This window comes from Telmatherina bonti (assembly GCF_933228915.1).
Source record: "Telmatherina bonti genome assembly, chromosome: 5".
NCBI lineage: Eukaryota > Metazoa > Chordata > Actinopteri > Atheriniformes > Telmatherinidae > Telmatherina > Telmatherina bonti.
The window spans coordinates 41,917,913-41,936,512 of NC_136623.1; the positions used below are offsets into that span (position 1 = coordinate 41,917,913).

At 50.9% G+C, this 18,600-nt stretch overlaps 1 protein-coding gene across 1 annotated transcript in view; it reads left to right on the plus strand.

The window, feature by feature from the left end:
- Window positions 1-296: 296 nt before the first annotated feature.
- The window catches only part of adcy3a (adenylate cyclase 3a), a 273,600-nt gene continuing 255,296 nt past the window's right edge, over window positions 297-18,600 (plus strand). The window contains exons 1-3 of the mRNA XM_079239987.1: window positions 297-539; window positions 923-1,879; window positions 10,856-11,005. Of these exons, the coding sequence (XP_079096113.1) occupies window positions 1,205-1,879; window positions 10,856-11,005 (825 nt within the window). The 5' untranslated portion in view covers window positions 297-539; window positions 923-1,204. The remainder of the gene's footprint in view (window positions 540-922; window positions 1,880-10,855; window positions 11,006-18,600) is intronic.

The window sequence follows — 18,600 nt, forward strand, 5'->3', positions numbered from 1 at the left end:
ACCCAGAGAAAGACCGGAGGAGGACCCGGAGAAAGACCCAGAGAAAGACCGGAGGAGGACCGGAGAAAGACCCAGAGAAAGACCGGAGGAGGACCCGGAGAAAGACCCAGAGAAAGACCGGAGGAGGACCGGAGAAAGACCCAGAGAAAGACCGGAGGAGGACCCGGAGAAAGACCCAGAGAAAGACCGGAGGAGGACCCGGAGAAAGACCCAGAGAAAGACCGGAGGAGGACCCGGAGAAAGACCCAGAGAAAGACCGGAGGAGGACCGGAGAAAGACCCAGAGAAAGACCGGAGGAGGACCGGAGGAGGACCGGAGAAAGACCGGAGGAGGACCGGAGAAAGACCCAGAGAAAGACCGGAGGAGGACCGGAGAAAGACCCAGAGAAAGACCGGAGGAGGACCGGAGGAGGACCGGAGGAGGACCCGGAGAAAGACCCAGAGAAAGACCGGAGGAGGACCGGAGAAAGACCCAGAGAAAGACCGGAGGAGGACCCGGAGAAAGACCGGAGGAGGACCCGGAGGAGGACCGCAGACGTGGTGAGTGGAGTCTGAAAAGAAAACCACTTTCAGACAGGTTTAAACATAAAACACATCCATGTCAGACTGTAAGGTTCTGCTGGGTGGAGAGGAACCGGGCCGACAGGTTCGGATCCAGGCTTCAGCACCTGGAGGATGAAGGCCTGCAGCAGCGGCTGGACGTCACGCTGCGTTTCCTTTGCTAATGTCGTGAAGCAGTTTAGATAAAGGCAGCAGATGAATCCGGTGCTTGTTGTTGTCTCGTCTTCCTCCACATGGAGGAAAACATCCCGTGTTCTGGTGCTGGTAAGGGTCCAATCCGCGGTGAGGAACACCTCCAGGTGAGGAACCACCAGGTTTGGTTGCATCTCTGAAGTCTGACGTTCACGTCTTCTTTGTTTCAGGGCCAGCCGGATGGAAAGCTGAAACGTCTGTCCCCCAGAGGACGGTGGAGACGGAAAAGTCCCACCAGCAGGAAATGGACAGGATCAGTGTTTACACGTGACTCAGAACCAGTGACCTGGACTGAGCAGCGGGGGTCTGGTGATGCTCCATCCCTGCTGCAGAACAATCGTTACACTCCACATGTCCGGGGAGGACAGGATGACGGAGCCGTTGTTGATCTGCTCCTGCTCCACGGCGGGCTCTTCCTTTCTGTAAACCGGAGGAAGTTGTGAGATTCGACCATGCCCATGAACCAGGCTTTCTCAGAACCGGAGTACTCTGCCGAGCACTCAGCGGACTGCTCCGTCACGCTGCCCTCTGACGCCGGCCAAGCCGTGGGGCGAACGCACGAAGTCACGGTGAGGAACTCGGGATGCTGCCTCTGTCTGCCTCGCTTCATGCGCCTGACGTTCTTCCCCGAGTCTCTGGAGAACCTGTACCAGACCTACTTCAGACGGCAGAGACACGAGACCCTGCTGGTGCTGGTGGTGTTCGCCGCCCTGTTCGACAGCTACATTATTGTCATGTGCGCAGTGGTCTACACCGCCGACAAGCTGGCGTCTGTAGTGGTGGCTTCAGTGGGATTCGCGGGGGATGTCATCCTCTACCTGACATGCCGCTTCGGACTGCTTCCCGACCGGATTTCCAGACGGATGGTTCCCTACGCCCTCTGGGTGTTCATAGCAGCCCAGATATTCTGCTATCTGGGGCTGAACTATGCGCGTTTCCACCATGCTAGTGACACCGTGGGCTGGCAGGCCTTTTTCAGCTTCTCCTTCTTCTTGACTCTTCCTTTGAGACTGACGCCCATCGTGCTCATCACCACCGTCTCCTGTGGGGTCCACACCTTGGCCCTGGGGGTCACCATTGCCCAGCATCAGCAGGAGGACATGCAAGGAGTGGCGCTCGGCAAACAGGTTAGACCTCCATATCTGTGAGCTACAAGGTATCTGGAGGTGATTTTAGATGTTTAAACTGCCCCTGGCTCCTGACTAAAGATGGACCAGAACCATCAGCTCAGTGGACGAGCAGAGCTGGTGGTTCTGGTGCTGTTTTCATATCAGGAAAAAAAACCATTGTTAACTTCACGCGACCACAGAGCTGGCTCTCATTATCCGTTTATGCAGTCTGGATGATTGCTTGTTGGGTATGCTTCCCCCCAGCAGACCATAAACACACAAGCAGCGACAGAGAGCTTTTCCCGGCTGAAGCAACTGGCAAAGGCGAAACACATTCTTTCAAACTGGATTATGAAACAATAATTGACGTTTTTATAAGAACACAGCTGGATTACTGCAGCGCTCTTCACTTCAGTGTCTCACAAAAATCTTTGTCCGTCTGCAAAATTCCTGTTTTTCTTGGCTGAATAAAAATGACTCAACAGCACCTCCTCCTGGCAGGCGAAGAAGCTGCGTGCTGCGCTGCATGGTCGAGGCCGGAGAAACCAGGTGCGTTTACAGTACGCCTAGAACTGCGCTAAAGTTAAATATCGCAATAAAAAGCCGCTAATGGAAACACTTACATGCCGGAAAAAGTCTCAAATATCACTAAAAAGTTTTTTGCACTCATGAGGTGGATTTTCAGACGTTTTGATATAGAAACATGTCACAAACCCCCAAAATAACGCTGCGCGGCTACCTTGCATAAGCCCAAATTCAGGTAAAATCTCATCACCCAAATGAGATTTTACCCAATGCTAATGCGCGAAACGCTGTTCAGCTGAAACGGCCGCAAATCGCATTTGTTGTTTTGTCAAACTTCCAAATATCACTTTTATTTGGTGAAAAAATGTCAAGTAAACAAGAGTCTGGCTCTGCCTTTTCCTCTCCTGTTATCACAGCGATGTGCCTTGACGCGTTTGCAGTCCGCTTTCCCGTATAAAATCGTTAAAAGGCAGATCAGGACGCTGCCTCTTTACGTTGTTGCGCTACGCACTGTGTTCGCCCACAGAGAGTTCATGGCCTGATGTTTGGCTCTCAGCGTTGGTTGACCTTCTCAGGGAGCGACGGGTCTGCTGGAGAACCTTCAACTGTTCTCCTCCATCCCAGCAGGTTCCCCTCCATCCCAGTAGGTTCTCCTCCATCCCAGTAGGTTCTCCTCCATCCCAGTAGGTTCTCCTCCATCCCAGCAGGTTCCCCTCCATCCCAGTAGGTTCTCCTCCATCCCAGTAGGTTCTCCTCCATCCCAGTAGGTTCTCCTCCATCCCAGCAGGTTCCCCTCCATCCCAGTAGGTTCTCCTCCATCCCAGTAGGTTCCCCTCCATCCCAGCAGGTTCCCCTCCATCCCAGTAGGTTCTCCTCCATCCCAGTAGGTTCTCCTCCATCCCAGCAGGTTCTCCTCCATCCCAGTAGGTTCTCCTCCATCCCAGCAGGTTCTCCTCCATCCCAGCAGGTTCTCCTCCATCCCAGCAGGTTCTCCTCCATCCCAGCAGGTTCTCCTCCATCCCAGCAGGTTCTCCTCCATCCCAGCAGGTTCTCCTCCATCCCAGCAGGTTCTCCTCCATCCCAGTAGGTTCTCCTCCATCCCAGCAGGTTCTCCTCCATCCCAGCAGGTTCTCCTCCATCCCAGCAGGTTCTCCTCCATCCCAGTAGGTTCTCCTCCATCCCAGTAGGTTCTCCTCCATCCCAGCAGGTTCTCCTCCATCCCAGCAGGTTCTCCTCCATCCCAGTAGGTTCCCCTCCATCCCAGCAGGTTCTCCTCCATCCCAGTAGGTTCTCCTCCATCCCAGCAGGTTCTCCTCCATCCCAGCAGGTTCTCCTCCATCCCAGTAGGTTCCCCTCCATCCCAGTAGGTTCTCCTCCATCCCAGTAGGTTCTCCTCCATCCCAGCAGGTTCCCCTCCATCCCAGTAGGTTCTCCTCCATCCCAGTAGGTTCTCCTCCATCCCAGCAGGTTCTCCTCCATCCCAGCAGGTTCTCCTCCATCCCAGTAGGTTCTCCTCCATCCCAGCAGGTTCTCCTCCATCCCAGCAGGTTCTCCTCCATCCCAGCAGGTTCTCCTCCATCCCAGTAGGTTCTCCTCCATCCCAGTAGGTTCTCCTCCATCCCAGCAGGTTCTCCTCCATCCCAGCAGGTTCTCCTCCATCCCAGCAGGTTCTCCTCCATCCCAGTAGGTTCCCCTCCATGCCAGCAGGTTCTCCTCCATCCCAGTAGGTTCTCCTCCATCCCAGCAGGTTCTCCTCCATCCCAGCAGGTTCTCCTCCATCCCAGTAGGTTCCCCTCCATCCCAGCAGGTTCCCCTCCATCCCAGTAGGTTCTCCTCCATCCCAGCAGGTTCCCCTCCATCCCAGCAGGTTCTCCTCCATCCCAGTAGGTTCTCCTCCATCCCAGCAGGTTCCCCTCCATCCCAGCAGGTTCTCCTCCATCCCAGTAGGTTCCCCTCCATCCCAGCAGGTTCTCCTCCATCCCAGTAGGTTCCCCTCCATCCCAGCAGGTTCTCCTCCATCCCAGCAGGTTCTCCTCCATCCCAGCAGGTTCTCCTCCATCCCAGTAGGTTCCCCTCCATCCCAGTAGGTTCTCCTCCATCCCAGCAGGTTCCCCTCCATCCCAGTAGGTTCTCCTCCATCCCAGCAGGTTCTCCTCCATCCCAGTAGGTTCCCCTCCATCCCAGCAGGTTCCCCTCCATCCCAGTAGGTTCTCCTCCATCCCAGTAGGTTCCCCTCCATCCCAGCAGGTTCCCCTCCATCCCAGCAGGTTCCCCTCCATCCCAGCAGGTTCTCCTCCATCCCAGCAGGTTCTCCTCCATCCCAGCAGGTTCTCCTCCATCCCAGCAGGTTCTCCTCCATCCCAGCAGGTTCTCCTCCATCCCAGTAGGTTCCCCTCCATCCCAGCAGGTTCTCCTCCATCCCAGTAGGTTCCCCTCCATCCCAGCAGGTTCCCCTCCATCCCAGTAGGTTCTCCTCCATCCCAGCAGGTTCCCCTCCATCCCAGTAGGTTCTCCTCCATCCCAGCAGGTTCTCCTCCATCCCAGCAGGTTCTCCTCCATCCCAGCAGGTTCTCCTCCATCCCAGCAGGTTCTCCTCCATCCCAGTAGGTTCCCCTCCATCCCAGCAGGTTCCCCTCCATCCCAGTAGGTTCCCCTCCATCCCAGCAGGTTCTCCTCCATCCCAGTAGGTTCTCCTCCATCCCAGCAGGTTCCCCTCCATCCCAGTAGGTTCCCCTCCATCCCAGTAGGTTCTCCTCCATCCCAGTAGGTTCTCCTCCATCCCAGCAGGTTCCCCTCCATCCCAGTAGGTTCCCCTCCATCCCAGCAGGTTCTCCTCCATCCCAGCAGGTTCCCCTCCATCCCAGTAGGTTCCCCTCCATCCCAGCAGGTTCTCCTCCATCCCAGCAGGTTCTCCTCCATCCCAGCAGGTTCTCCTCCATCCCAGCAGGTTCTCCTCCATCCCAGTAGGTTCTCCTCCATCCCAGCAGGTTCTCCTCCATCCCAGTAGGTTCTCCTCCATCCCAGCAGGTTCTCCTCCATCCCAGCAGGTTCTCCTCCATCCCAGTAGGTTCTCCTCCATCCCAGCAGGTTCCCCTCCATCCCAGCAGGTTCTCCTCCATCCCAGTAGGTTCTCCTCCATCCCAGTAGGTTCTCCTCCATCCCAGCAGGTTCTCCTCCATCCCAGCAGGTTCTCCTCCATCCCAGCAGGTTCTCCTCCATCCCAGCAGGTTCTCCTCCATCCCAGCAGGTTCCCCTCCATCCCAGTAGGTTCCCCTCCATCCCAGCAGGTTCTCCTCCATCCCAGTAGGTTCCCCTCCATCCCAGTAGGTTCTCCTCCATCCCAGTAGGTTCTCCTCCATCCCAGTAGGTTCTCCTCCATCCCAGCAGGTTCCCCTCCATCCCAGTAGGTTCCCCTCCATCCCAGCAGGTTCTCCTCCATCCCAGTAGGTTCTCCTCCATCCCAGCAGGTTCTCCTCCATCCCAGCAGGTTCCCCTCCATCCCAGTAGGTTCTCCTCCATCCCAGCAGGTTCTCCTCCATCCCAGCAGGTTCTCCTCCATCCCAGCAGGTTCCCCTCCATCCCAGTAGGTTCCCCTCCATCCCAGCAGGTTCTCCTCCATCCCAGTAGGTTCTCCTCCATCCCAGCAGGTTCTCCTCCATCCCAGCAGGTTCCCCTCCATCCCAGTAGGTTCTCCTCCATCCCAGCAGGTTCCCCTCCATCCCAGCAGGTTCTCCTCCATCCCAGCAGGTTCTCCTCCATCCCAGTATGTTCCCCTCCATCCCAGCAGGTTCTCCTCCATCCCAGTAGGTTCTCCTCCATCCCAGCAGGTTCCCCTCCATCCCAGCAGGTTCTCCTCCATCCCAGCAGGTTCCCCTCCATCCCAGTAGGTTCCCCTCCATCCCAGCAGGTTCTCCTCCATCCCAGTAGGTTCTCCTCCATCCCAGCAGGTTCTCCTCCATCCCAGCAGATTCCCCTCCATCCCAGTAGGTTCTCCTCCATCCCAGCAGGTTCTCCTCCATCCCAGCAGGTTCCCCTCCATCCCAGCAGGTTCCCCTCCATCCCAGCAGGTTCTCCTCCATCCCAGCAGGTTCTCCTCCATCCCAGCAGGTTCTCCTCCATCCCAGTAGGTTCCCCTCCATCCCAGCAGGTTCTCCTCCATCCCAGCAGGTTCTCCTCCATCCCAGCAGGTTCTCCTCCATCCCAGCAGGTTCCCCTCCATCCCAGTAGGTTCTCCTCCATCCCAGCAGGTTCCCCTCCATCCCAGTAGGTTCTCCTCCATCCCAGCAGGTTCTCCTCCATCCCAGCAGGTTCTCCTCCATCCCAGCAGGTTCCCCTCCATCCCAGCAGGTTCCCCTCCATCCCAGCAGGTTCTCCTCCATCCCAGCAGGTTCCCCTCCATCCCAGCAGGTTCCCCTCCATCCCAGCAGGTTCTCCTCCATCCCAGCAGGTTCTCCTCCATCCCAGCAGGTTCTCCTCCATCCCAGCAGGTTCTCCTCCATCCCAGCAGGTTCTCCTCCATCCCAGTAGGTTCCCCTCCATCCCAGTAGGTTCTCCTCCATCCCAGCAGGTTCTCCTCCATCCCAGCAGGTTCTCCTCCATCCCAGCAGGTTCCCCTCCATCCCAGTAGGTTCTCCTCCATCCCAGCAGGTTCTCCTCCATCCCAGCAGGTTCTCCTCCATCCCAGTAGGTTCCCCTCCATCCCAGTAGGTTCCCCTCCATCCCAGCAGGTTCCCCTCCATCCCAGTAGGTTCTCCTCCATCCCAGCAGGTTCCCCTCCATCCCAGCAGGTTCTCCTCCATCCCAGCAGGTTCTCCTCCATCCCAGCAGGTTCTCCTCCATCCCAGCAGGTTCTCCTCCATCCCAGTAGGTTCTTCTCCATCCCAGCAGGTTCCCCTCCATCCCAGTAGGTTCCCCTCCATCCCAGCAGGTTCTCCTCCATCCCAGCAGGTTCCCCTCCATCCCAGTAGGTTCTCCTCCATCCCAGTAGGTTCTTCTCCATCCCAGCAGGTTCCCCTCCATCCCAGTAGGTTCTCCTCCATCCCAGCAGGTTCTCCTCCATCCCAGCAGGTTCTCCTCCATCCCAGCAGGTTCTCCTCCATCCCAGCAGGTTCCCCTCCATCCCAGCAGGTTCCCCTCCATCCCAGCAGGTTCCCCTCCATCCCAGCAGGTTCTCCTCCATCCCAGCAGGTTCCCCTCCATCCCAGTAGGTTCTCCTCCATCCCAGCAGGTTCTCCTCCATCCCAGCAGGTTCTCCTCCATCCCAGTAGGTTCTCCTCCATCCCAGTAGGTTCTCCTCCATCCCAGTAGGTTCCCCTCCATCCCAGTAGGTTCCCCTCCATCCCAGCAGGTTCCCCTCCATCCCAGCAGGTTCCCCTCCATCCCAGTAGGTTCTCCTCCATCCCAGCAGGTTCCCCTCCATCCCAGTAGGTTCTCCTCCATCCCAGCAGGTTCCCCTCCATCCCAGCAGGTTCTCCTCCATCCCAGTAGGTTCCCCTCCATCCCAGCAGGTTCTCCTCCATCCCAGCAGGTTCTCCTCCATCCCAGTAGGTTCCCCTCCATCCCAGCAGGTTCTCCTCCATCCCAGCAGGTTCTCCTCCATCCCAGTAGGTTCCCCTCCATCCCAGCAGGTTCCCCTCCATCCCAGCAGGTTCCCCTCCATCCCAGTAGGTTCCCCTCCATCCCAGCAGGTTCCCCTCCATCCCAGCAGGTTCTCCTCCATCCCAGTAGGTTCCCCTCCATCCCAGCAGGTTCCCCTCCATCCCAGTAGGTTCCCCTCCATCCCAGCAGGTTCTCCTCCATCCCAGCAGGTTCTCCTCCATCCCAGTAGGTTCTCCTCCATCCCAGTAGGTTCCCCTCCATCCCAGCAGGTTCTCCTCCATCCCAGTAGGTTCTCCTCCATCCCAGCAGGTTCTCCTCCATCCCAGCAGGTTCTCCTCCATCCCAGCAGGTTCTCCTCCATCCCAGTAGGTTCTCCTCCATCCCAGTAGGTTCTCCTCCATCCCAGTAGGTTCCCCTCCATCCCAGCAGGTTCTCCTCCATCCCAGTAGGTTCCCCTCCATCCCAGCAGGTTCTCCTCCATCCCAGCAGGTTCTCCTCCATCCCAGCAGGTTCTCCTCCATCCCAGCAGGTTCTCCTCCATCCCAGCAGGTTCTCCTCCATCCCAGCAGGTTCCCCTCCATCCCAGCAGGTTCCCCTCCATCCCAGTAGGTTCTCCTCCATCCCAGTAGGTTCTCCTCCATCCCAGCAGGTTCTCCTCCATCCCAGTAGGTTCTCCTCCATCCCAGTAGGTTCTCCTCCATCCCAGCAGGTTCTCCTCCATCCCAGCAGGTTCCCCTCCATCCCAGTAGGTTCTCCTCCATCCCAGCAGGTTCTCCTCCATCCCAGCAGGTTCTCCTCCATCCCAGCAGGTTCCCCTCCATCCCAGTAGGTTCTCCTCCATCCCAGTAGGTTCTCCTCCATCCCAGCAGGTTCCCCTCCATCCCAGCAGGTTCTCCTCCATCCCAGCAGGTTCTCCTCCATCCCAGCAGGTTCCCCTCCATCCCAGTAGGTTCTCCTCCATCCCAGCAGGTTCTCCTCCATCCCAGCAGGTTCCCCTCCATCCCAGCAGGTTCCCCTCCATCCCAGTAGGTTCTCCTCCATCCCAGCAGGTTCTCCTCCATCCCAGCAGGTTCTCCTCCATCCCAGTAGGTTCTCCTCCATCCCAGTAGGTTCTCCTCCATCCCAGTAGGTTCTCCTCCATCCCAGCAGGTTCCCCTCCATCCCAGTAGGTTCTCCTCCATCCCAGCAGGTTCCCCTCCATCCCAGCAGGTTCCCCTCCATCCCAGCAGGTTCTCCTCCATCCCAGCAGGTTCTCCTCCATCCCAGCAGGTTCCCCTCCATCCCAGTAGGTTCTCCTCCATCCCAGCAGGTTCTCCTCCATCCCAGCAGGTTCTCCTCCATCCCAGCAGGTTCTCCTCCATCCCAGCAGGTTCTCCTCCATCCCAGTAGGTTCTCCTCCATCCCAGTAGGTTCTCCTCCATCCCAGCAGGTTCCCCTCCATCCCAGTAGGTTCTCCTCCATCCCAGCAGGTTCCCCTCCATCCCAGCAGGTTCCCCTCCATCCCAGCAGGTTCTCCTCCATCCCAGCAGGTTCTCCTCCATCCCAGCAGGTTCCCCTCCATCCCAGTAGGTTCTCCTCCATCCCAGCAGGTTCTCCTCCATCCCAGCAGGTTCCCCTCCATCCCAGTAGGTTCTCCTCCATCCCAGCAGGTTCTCCTCCATCCCAGCAGGTTCTCCTCCATCCCAGCAGGTTCCCCTCCATCCCAGCAGGTTCCCCTCCATCCCAGTAGGTTCTCCTCCATCCCAGCAGGTTCCCCTCCATCCCAGTAGGTTCTCCTCCATCCCAGCAGGTTCTCCTCCATCCCAGCAGGTTCTCCTCCATCCCAGCAGGTTCTCCTCCATCCCAGCAGGTTCTCCTCCATCCCAGCAGGTTCCCCTCCATCCCAGCAGGTTCTCCTCCATCCCAGCAGGTTCTCCTCCATCCCAGTAGGTTCTCCTCCATCCCAGCAGGTTCCCCTCCATCCCAGTAGGTTCTCCTCCATCCCAGCAGGTTCTCCTCCATCCCAGCAGGTTCTCCTCCATCCCAGCAGGTTCCCCTCCATCCCAGCAGGTTCCCCTCCATCCCAGTAGGTTCCCCTCCATCCCAGCAGGTTCCCCTCCATCCCAGTAGGTTCTCCTCCATCCCAGTAGGTTCTCCTCCATCCCAGTAGGTTCTCCTCCATCCCAGCAGGTTCCCCTCCATCCCAGCAGGTTCCCCTCCATCCCAGCAGGTTCCCCTCCATCCCAGCAGGTTCTCCTCCATCCCAGCAGGTTCTCCTCCATCCCAGTAGGTTCTCCTCCATCCCAGCAGGTTCCCCTCCATCCCAGCAGGTTCCCCTCCATCCCAGTAGGTTCTCCTCCATCCCAGCAGGTTCTCCTCCATCCCAGTAGGTGGGGTTCCCCCTGGCGGCACGTTCCTGCTCCAGACCTGTTTGTTCTTTATGTTGTAATATGAGTGCATGTGGAGTGACAGCGATATCTCGCGCTGCTGCTTCAGAATGGATAGATACATGCTGCTGCATCGTTCACAGGGGTTTAGAAACCACATTCAGCCGTTTGGGATTGGCAGATGTGCTGCCTATTTAATATGTCAGAAAGGAATTCTAAATCGACTCTAGAGTTTAATGGACATTTTATTCCAAAGCCAGTGGATATAGACAGTCATTGAAAGGGTTAACTTTGTGATCAAGTTGAGAAACTATGAGGTGGCATGGAACAAAGAATATGTCATATGTCAATATGTCAGAGACCAGCTGACCAGATCCATGGTTTCAGAAGGAAATGCAGAAAGATGTCCAGACAGTACCAAGAAGGAGCAGGAACTGTTTCTTTTTTTTTTTTTTTTTTTTTTTTTAACTATTTTAACCATTTTTTTTTTCTCTTTTTTTCCCAGCTGCTGGCCAACATAATGATCTACATGTGTGCTATCACTGTGGGTGTCATGTCATATTACATGGCTGACAGGAAGCATCGTAAGGCCTTTCTGGAAGCAAGACAGTCCCTGGAGGTCAAACTAAACTTAGAGGAACAGAGTCAGCAGCAGGTCTGTGTACATATAGCTGAAATAGTTCAGGCTTCTGGGTTTTAATCAATGAATGATGATGGATATATCTTTATTGTCTCATTTCAAGCAGTTACATGCTGTTAACTTCTGACCCACACGTTAGCTTAATGTGAGTAATAATGGATGATTTTAGGGTTTAACATACAGTGCTGGACTGGTGTTGGCGCTTCAGAAACCAGACGTTGTGATTTTGCAGGAGCGGATCCGTCTCTCAGAGGATCATGTGACCTGGAGCGCTTTGCTTTACGTCCCTCCTCTATAAACACAGAAGCTCTGCTTTTTCCTACTTTTTCTCTTCCAACCAAAGCTTGCCGATGAAGGAATCCAATCAATCCAGTCCACTTGAGTTATAAAGCACATTTTAAAACACAGAACGTCTCCAAAGTGCCGCACAGAGTCAAATATCACAACATAAATATGAAATAATGTCAATAAAATAATAACAGGTAAAACCATTTCAAATAAATAAATACCCAATAAAATAACTAAAAAGAACAAATAAAACAAATATAAGACACAGAGGACCACACAACTCACACAGTGTTAAAAGCCAAAGAATAAAAGTGGTCTTTAGACGAGACTTAAAGCTGTGGGGGCAGTTTGGACATGGAGGGGCAGAGTCCAGAGTCTGGGACCGACTACGGAGAACGCACGGTCCCCCTTCGTCTTAAGTCTCGTCTTAGGCACCACGAGCTGGGACTGGCCCTGAGACCTCAAAGTGTGCACTGGGGTGTACACTTGGAGGCATTCCGTGATGTCTTGAGGGGCCATTTAATGCTTTAAAAACAAACAGTAAGATCTTACAATCTATTGTAAAACGTACGGCAGCCTGTGGAGAGCAGCTAGGAGAAGGTGTCTGAGGAGACCAGAAAGAGAAAGTAGGAAGGGGATTGCTCCAGAGGAAAGACAGGACTCCACCTTCATAAAAAAATCATTCATTAAAAGAAAGATGTGGATTTTAAAACCCACTCTCTGTTTGACTCAGTGTTATTAGACTGCTAAGTTAATTCCTTGCCTGCTGTACCAAAATGTGATGCAATTTTTCCACATTTTTCAGCTTTTTATTCACAACAATGGCAGGAAGTGTCTGATGGAGGGTTTGTGTCGTAACTCAAAAACAGGAATTAGTTACTTTCTCTCGGTACTTTTATAGATTGTAATGGAATTACTTAACTCATTACTGTATTCGAAAAGTAATGTCACTACTTTTTACTTTACTATCTCACTTCCTAATTTTCCATGTAAATAAGGGTTTGGCAACTAGATCTGCACTGATGACAAAATATTTCTGAAAAATGAAAAGCAAAAAAATGACTTTTTCAAAGCTAAAACCTTTCTTCCAACTAAGTTCCTTATCTTTTTTAATGTTTTTATTTATTTTATCCAAATATAAACTGTAGGCTGAAACATCTGGTTTGCCAGCATTCATTACACTTTATGTTTTACATTGTGTTGGCTCTGCTGCAATTTATTGTCCAGCAGTAGATGAGAAGTGAGTCAGTATGTCGGACTTTACACTTGCTTGTGTCAGGAGAAGCTGCTTTACCAGGCGAATAAACAGCTACATGAGCCTTCAGCTCCAACAAAACTAGTTGTGGGTGCCAAAGTTGTAAGCATTGAGGCCCACATATTACTGTCATTTTGCGTTTATTCCGCTTCTTTTTTTTTTTTTTATAGTTTTCCCGTTTATGCCTGAAATTTTGCCATGCTACTCCTCCTAAGACTTTGCCAACACCCCCATAAAAGTTATATCAAAATGTGTGTCTCGATTGGTAATGGTGTGCTCTAACATTTATTGTACAAAAGTCTTATGGTTTTCATGGAATTTGCAAAAACTGCAACTTTTTTTTGTCCCATAGAAATGAATGGGATTGGCGAAATGAGCCAAAAACCCAGTAATATACAGTAGCTCAGCTATACTGTCACCCTGATTCACCAGCAGCCCGTGTACAGGCTGCTGAAGGAGTTCCCTCTGCAGGGTGTCACACCATTCAGAGCTTAAACAGCTCAGAACAAATAAAACATTTACTAAATTAAATCACTTTCATATCTTATCCAGGGCTCTTGTTTTCTCTTAAAAGTAAAATTTAATGCCGTTCAAGACCTTTTTAATACCTGAACAAACGATATTCAAAACCCCAAAACCAATTTCATGAAAATACTTTATTTTTTTGTCTCCAATAATGTAAATGAAAACTTTACATTTCCCCTGCGGTTTCTCAAGACAATTTCATTAGAACTTGAAATGATATGAAAGGAGAGTAACCAACTATAACTTTCAATAGTATTTGTCCAATGTAGATGGAACTACAATTAAAAGCACAATTTTTCATTTTTGTGTTTTTGTTCCATTTTGTTGCAGAAAAGAGCCAAAATTGTATTTAAGTCCTTTTTTTTTTTTTTTTTTTTTTTTTTTTTTTTACCATGTCATTGTTGAATTATTTGTGTCTGGTGACAAAATGGAGTAACACAGTACCTCTGCCTTTCAGGAGTCTGGGTTTGATATTAATTTTTTCATAGCTGACTGAGAGGAGCCGTGTGAATTTACTACATCCTTACTAAACGGATGGATGCATAAATAAATAAATACACAGACAGACAGACAGAAAGTCAGACAGAAAGTCAGACAGACAGACAGAAAGTCAGACAGACAGACAGAAAGTCAGACAGACAGACAGAAAGTCAGACAGACAGACAGACAGACAGACAGAAAGTCAGACAGACAGACAGAAAGTCAGACAGACAGACAGAAAGTCAGACAGACAGAAAGACAGAAAGTCAAACAGAAAGTCAGAAAGAAAGTCAGACAGACAGACAGACAGAAAGTCATGAAGAAAGTCAGACAGACAGAAAGTCAATCAGACAGACAGAAAGTCAGACAGACAGACAGACAGAAAGTCAGACAGACAGAAAGTCAGACAAAGTCAGACAGACAGACAGACAGAAAGTCAGACAGACAGAAAGTCAGACAAAGTCAGACAGACAGACAGACAGAAAGTCAGACAGACAGACAGACAGAAAGTCAGACAGACAGACAGAAAGTCAGACAGACAGACAGACAGACAGACAGAAAGTCAGACAGACAGACAGACAGAAAGTCAGACAGACAGACAGAAAGTCAGACAGACAGACAGAAAGTCAGACAGAAAGTCAGACAGACAGACAGAAAGTCAGACAGACAGACAGACAGAAAGTCAGACAGACAGACAGACAGACAGACAGACAGACAGAAAGTCAGACAGACAGACAGACAGAAAGTCAGACAGACAGACAGACAGAAAGTCAGACAGACAGACAGACAGAAAGTCAGACAGACAGACAGACAGAAAGTCAGACAGACAGACAGACAGAAAGTCAGACAGACAGACAGACAGAAAGTCAGACAGAAAGTCAGACAGACAGACAGAAAGTCAGACAGACAGACAGACAGACAGAAAGTCAGACAGACAGACAGACAGACAGAAAGTCAGACAGACAGACAGACAGACAGAAAGTCAGACAGACAGAAAGTCAGACAGACAGACAGAAAGTCAGACAGACAGACAGACAGACAGACAGAAAGTCAGACAGACAGACAGACAGAAAGTCAGACAAAGTCAGACAGACAGACAGAAAGTCAGACAGACAGACAGACAGAAAGTCAGACAAAGTCAGACAGACAGACAGAAAGTCTGACAGACAGACAGACAGAAAGTCAGACAAAGTCAGACAGACAGAAAGTCAGACAAAGTCAGACAGACAGACAGACAGAAAGTCAGACAGACAGACAGACAGAAAGTCAGACAGACAGACAGACAGACAGAAAGTCAGACAGACAGAAAGTCAGACAGAAAGTCAGACAGACAGACAGACAGAAAGTCAGACAGACAGACAGACAGAAAGTCAGACAGACAGACAGACAGAAAGTCAGACAGACAGAAAGTCAGACAGACAGACAGACAGACAGACAGAAAGTCAGACAGAAAGTCAGACAGACAGACAGAAAGTCAGACAGACAGACAGACAGACAGAAAGTCAGACAGACAGACAGACAGACAGAAAGTCAGACAGACAGACAGACAGACAGAAAGTCAGACAGAAAGTCAGACAGACAGACAGAAAGTCAGACAGAAAGTCAGACAGACAGACAGAAAGTCAGACAGAAAGTCAGACAGACAGACAGAAAGTCAGACAGACAGACAGACAGACAGACAGACAGACAGAAAGTCAGACAGACAGACAGAAAGTCAGACAGACAGACAGACAGACAGACAGAAAGTCAGACAGACAGACAGACAGAAAGTCAGACAGACAGACAGACAGACAGAAAGTCAGACAGACAGACAGACAGAAAGTCAGACAAAGTCAGACAGACAGACAGACAGAAAGTCAGACAGACAGACAGACAGACAGACAGAAAGTCAGACAGAAAGTCAGACAGACAGACAGAAAGTCAGACAGACAGACAGACAGAAAGTCAGACAGACAGACAGAAAGTCAGACAGACAGACAGACAGACAGAAAGTCAGACAGACAGACAGACAGAAAGTCAGACAGACAGACAGACAGAAAGTCAGACAGACAGACAGAAAGTCAGACAGAGAGACACAGACAGAAAGTCAGACAGGCAGACAGACAGAAAGTCATAAAGAAAGTCAGACAGACAGACAGAAAGTCAGTCAGACAGACAGAAAGACAGACAGAAAGTCAATCAGACAGACAGAAAGAAAGTCAATCAGACAGACAGAAAGAAAGTCAATCAGACAGACAGACAGAAAATCAGACAGACAGACAGACAGAAAGTCAGACAGACAGACAGAAGGTCAGACAGACAGACAGACAGGCAGACGGTCAGACAGACAGAAAGACAGAGAGACAGACAGAAAGTCAGACAGACAGAAAGTCAGACAGACAGACAGACAGACAGTTAGACAGACAGACAGACAGACAGAAAGTCAATCAGACAGACAGACAGACAGACAGTCAGAAAGACAGGCAGAAAGTCAGACAGACAGACAGACAGTCAGAAAGTCAGACAGACAGACAGACAGTCAGAAAGTCAGACAGACAGAAAGACAGAAAGTCAAACAGAAAGTCAGAAAGAAAGTCAGACAGACAGAAAGAAAGTCAGACAGACAGACAGAAAGTCAGACAGACAGACAGACAGACAGAAAGTCAGACAGAAAGTCATGAAGAAAGTCAGACAGACAGAAAGTCAATCAGACAGAAAGTCAGACAGACAGAAAGTCAGACAGAAAGTCAGACAGACAGACAGAAAGTCAGAAAGTCAGACAGAAAGTCAGACAGAAAGTCAGACAGACAGACAGAAAGTCAGACAGACAGACAGAAAGACAGACAGAAAGTCAGACAGACAGACAGACAGACAGAAAGTCAGACAGACAGACAGACAGACAGAAAGTCAGACAGACAGACAGACAGACAGAAAGTCAGACAGACAGAAAGTCAGACAGACAGACAGACAGACAGACAGAAAGTCAGACAGACAGACAGACAGAAAGTCAGACAGACAGACAGACAGAAAGTCAGACAGACAGACAGACAGACAGAAAGTCAGACAGACAGACAGACAGAAAGTCAGACAGACAGACAGACAGAAAGTCAGACAGACAGACAGACAGACAGACAGAAAGTCAGACAGACAGACAGAAAGTCAGACAGACAGACAGAAAGTCAGACAGACAGACAGACAGAAAGTCATGAAGAAAGTCAGACAGACAGAAAGTCAGACAGACAGACAGACAGAAAGTCAGACAGACAGACAGACAGAAAGTCAGACAGACAGACAGACAGAAAGTCAGACAGACAGACAGACAGAAAGTCATGAAGAAAGTCAGACAGACAGACAGACAGAAAGTCAGACAGACAGACAGACAGAAAGACAGACAGACAGACAGACAGAAAGTCAGACAGACAGACAGACAGACAGACAGAAAGTCAGACAGACAGACAGACAGAAAGTCAGACAGAAAGTCAGACAGACAGACAGAAAGTCAGACAGACAGACAGACAGAAAGTCAGACAGACAGACAGAAAGTCAGACAGACAGACAGACAGAAAGTCAGACAAAGTCAGACAGACAGACAGACAGAAAGTCAGACAGACAGACAGAAAGTCAGACAGACAGACAGAAAGTCAGACAGACAGACAGAAAGTCAGACAAAGTCAGACAGACAGAAAGTCAGACAAAGTCAGACAGACAGACAGACAGAAAGTCAGACAGACAGACAGACAGAAAGTCAGACAGACAGACAGACAGACAGAAAGTCAGACAGACAGACAGACAGAAAGTCAGACAGACAGACAGACAGAAAGTCAGACAGACAGACAGACAGACAGAAAGTCAGACAGACAGACAGACAGAAAGTCAGACAGAAAGTCAGACAGACAGACAGACAGAAAGTCAGACAGAAAGTCAGACAGAAAGTCAGACAGACAGACAGAAAGTCAGACAGACAGAAAGTCAGACAGACAGACAGAAAGTCAGACAGACAGACAGACAGACAGACAGAAAGACAGACAGACAGACAGACAGACAGAAAGTCAGACAGACAGAAAGTCAGACAGACAGACAGACAGAAAGTCAGACAGACAGACAGACAGAAAGTCAGACAGACAGAAAATCAGACAGACAGACAGACAGACAGACAGAAAGTCAGACAGACAGACAGAAAGTCAGACAGACAGACAGAAAGTCAGACAGACAGACAGACAGAAAGTCAGACAGACAGACAGACAGACAGAAAGTCAGACAGACAGACAGACAGAAAGTCAGACAGACAGACAGACAGAAAGTCAGACAGACAGACAGACAGAAAGTCAGACAGAAAGTCAGACAGACAGACAGACAGACAGACAGAAAGTCAGACAGACAGACAGACAGACAGACAGAAAGTCAGACAGACAGACAGACAGAAAGTCAGACAGACAGACAGACAGAAAGTCAGACAAAGTCAGACAGACAGACAGACAGAAAGTCAGACAGACAGACAGACAGAAAGTCAGACAGACAGACAGTTAGACAGACAGACAGACAGACAGAAAGTCAATCAGACAGACAGACAGACAGACAGACAGTCAGAAAGTCAGACAGACAGAAAGACAGAAAGTCAAACAGAAAGTCAGAAAGAAAGTCAGACAGACAGAAAGACAGAAAGTCAAACAGAAAGTCAGAAAGAAAGTCAGACAGACAGATAGACAGAAAGTCAATCAGACAGAAAGTCAGACAGAAAGAAAGTCAGACAGACAGACAGAAAGTCAGACAGACAGACAGACAGAAAGTCAATCAGACAGAAAGTCAGACAGACAGAAAGTCAGACAGAAAGTCAGACAGAAAGTCAGACAGAAAGTCAGAAAGTCAGACAGAAAGTCAGACAGAAAGTCAGACAGACAGACAGACAGACAGACAGAAAGTCAGACAGACAGACAGACAGACAGAAAGTCAGACAGACAGACAGACAGACAGAAAGTCAGACAGACAGAAAGTCAGACAGACAGACAGACAGACAGACAGAAAGTCAGACAGACAGACAGACAGAAAGTCAGACAGACAGACAGACAGAAAGTCAGACAGACAG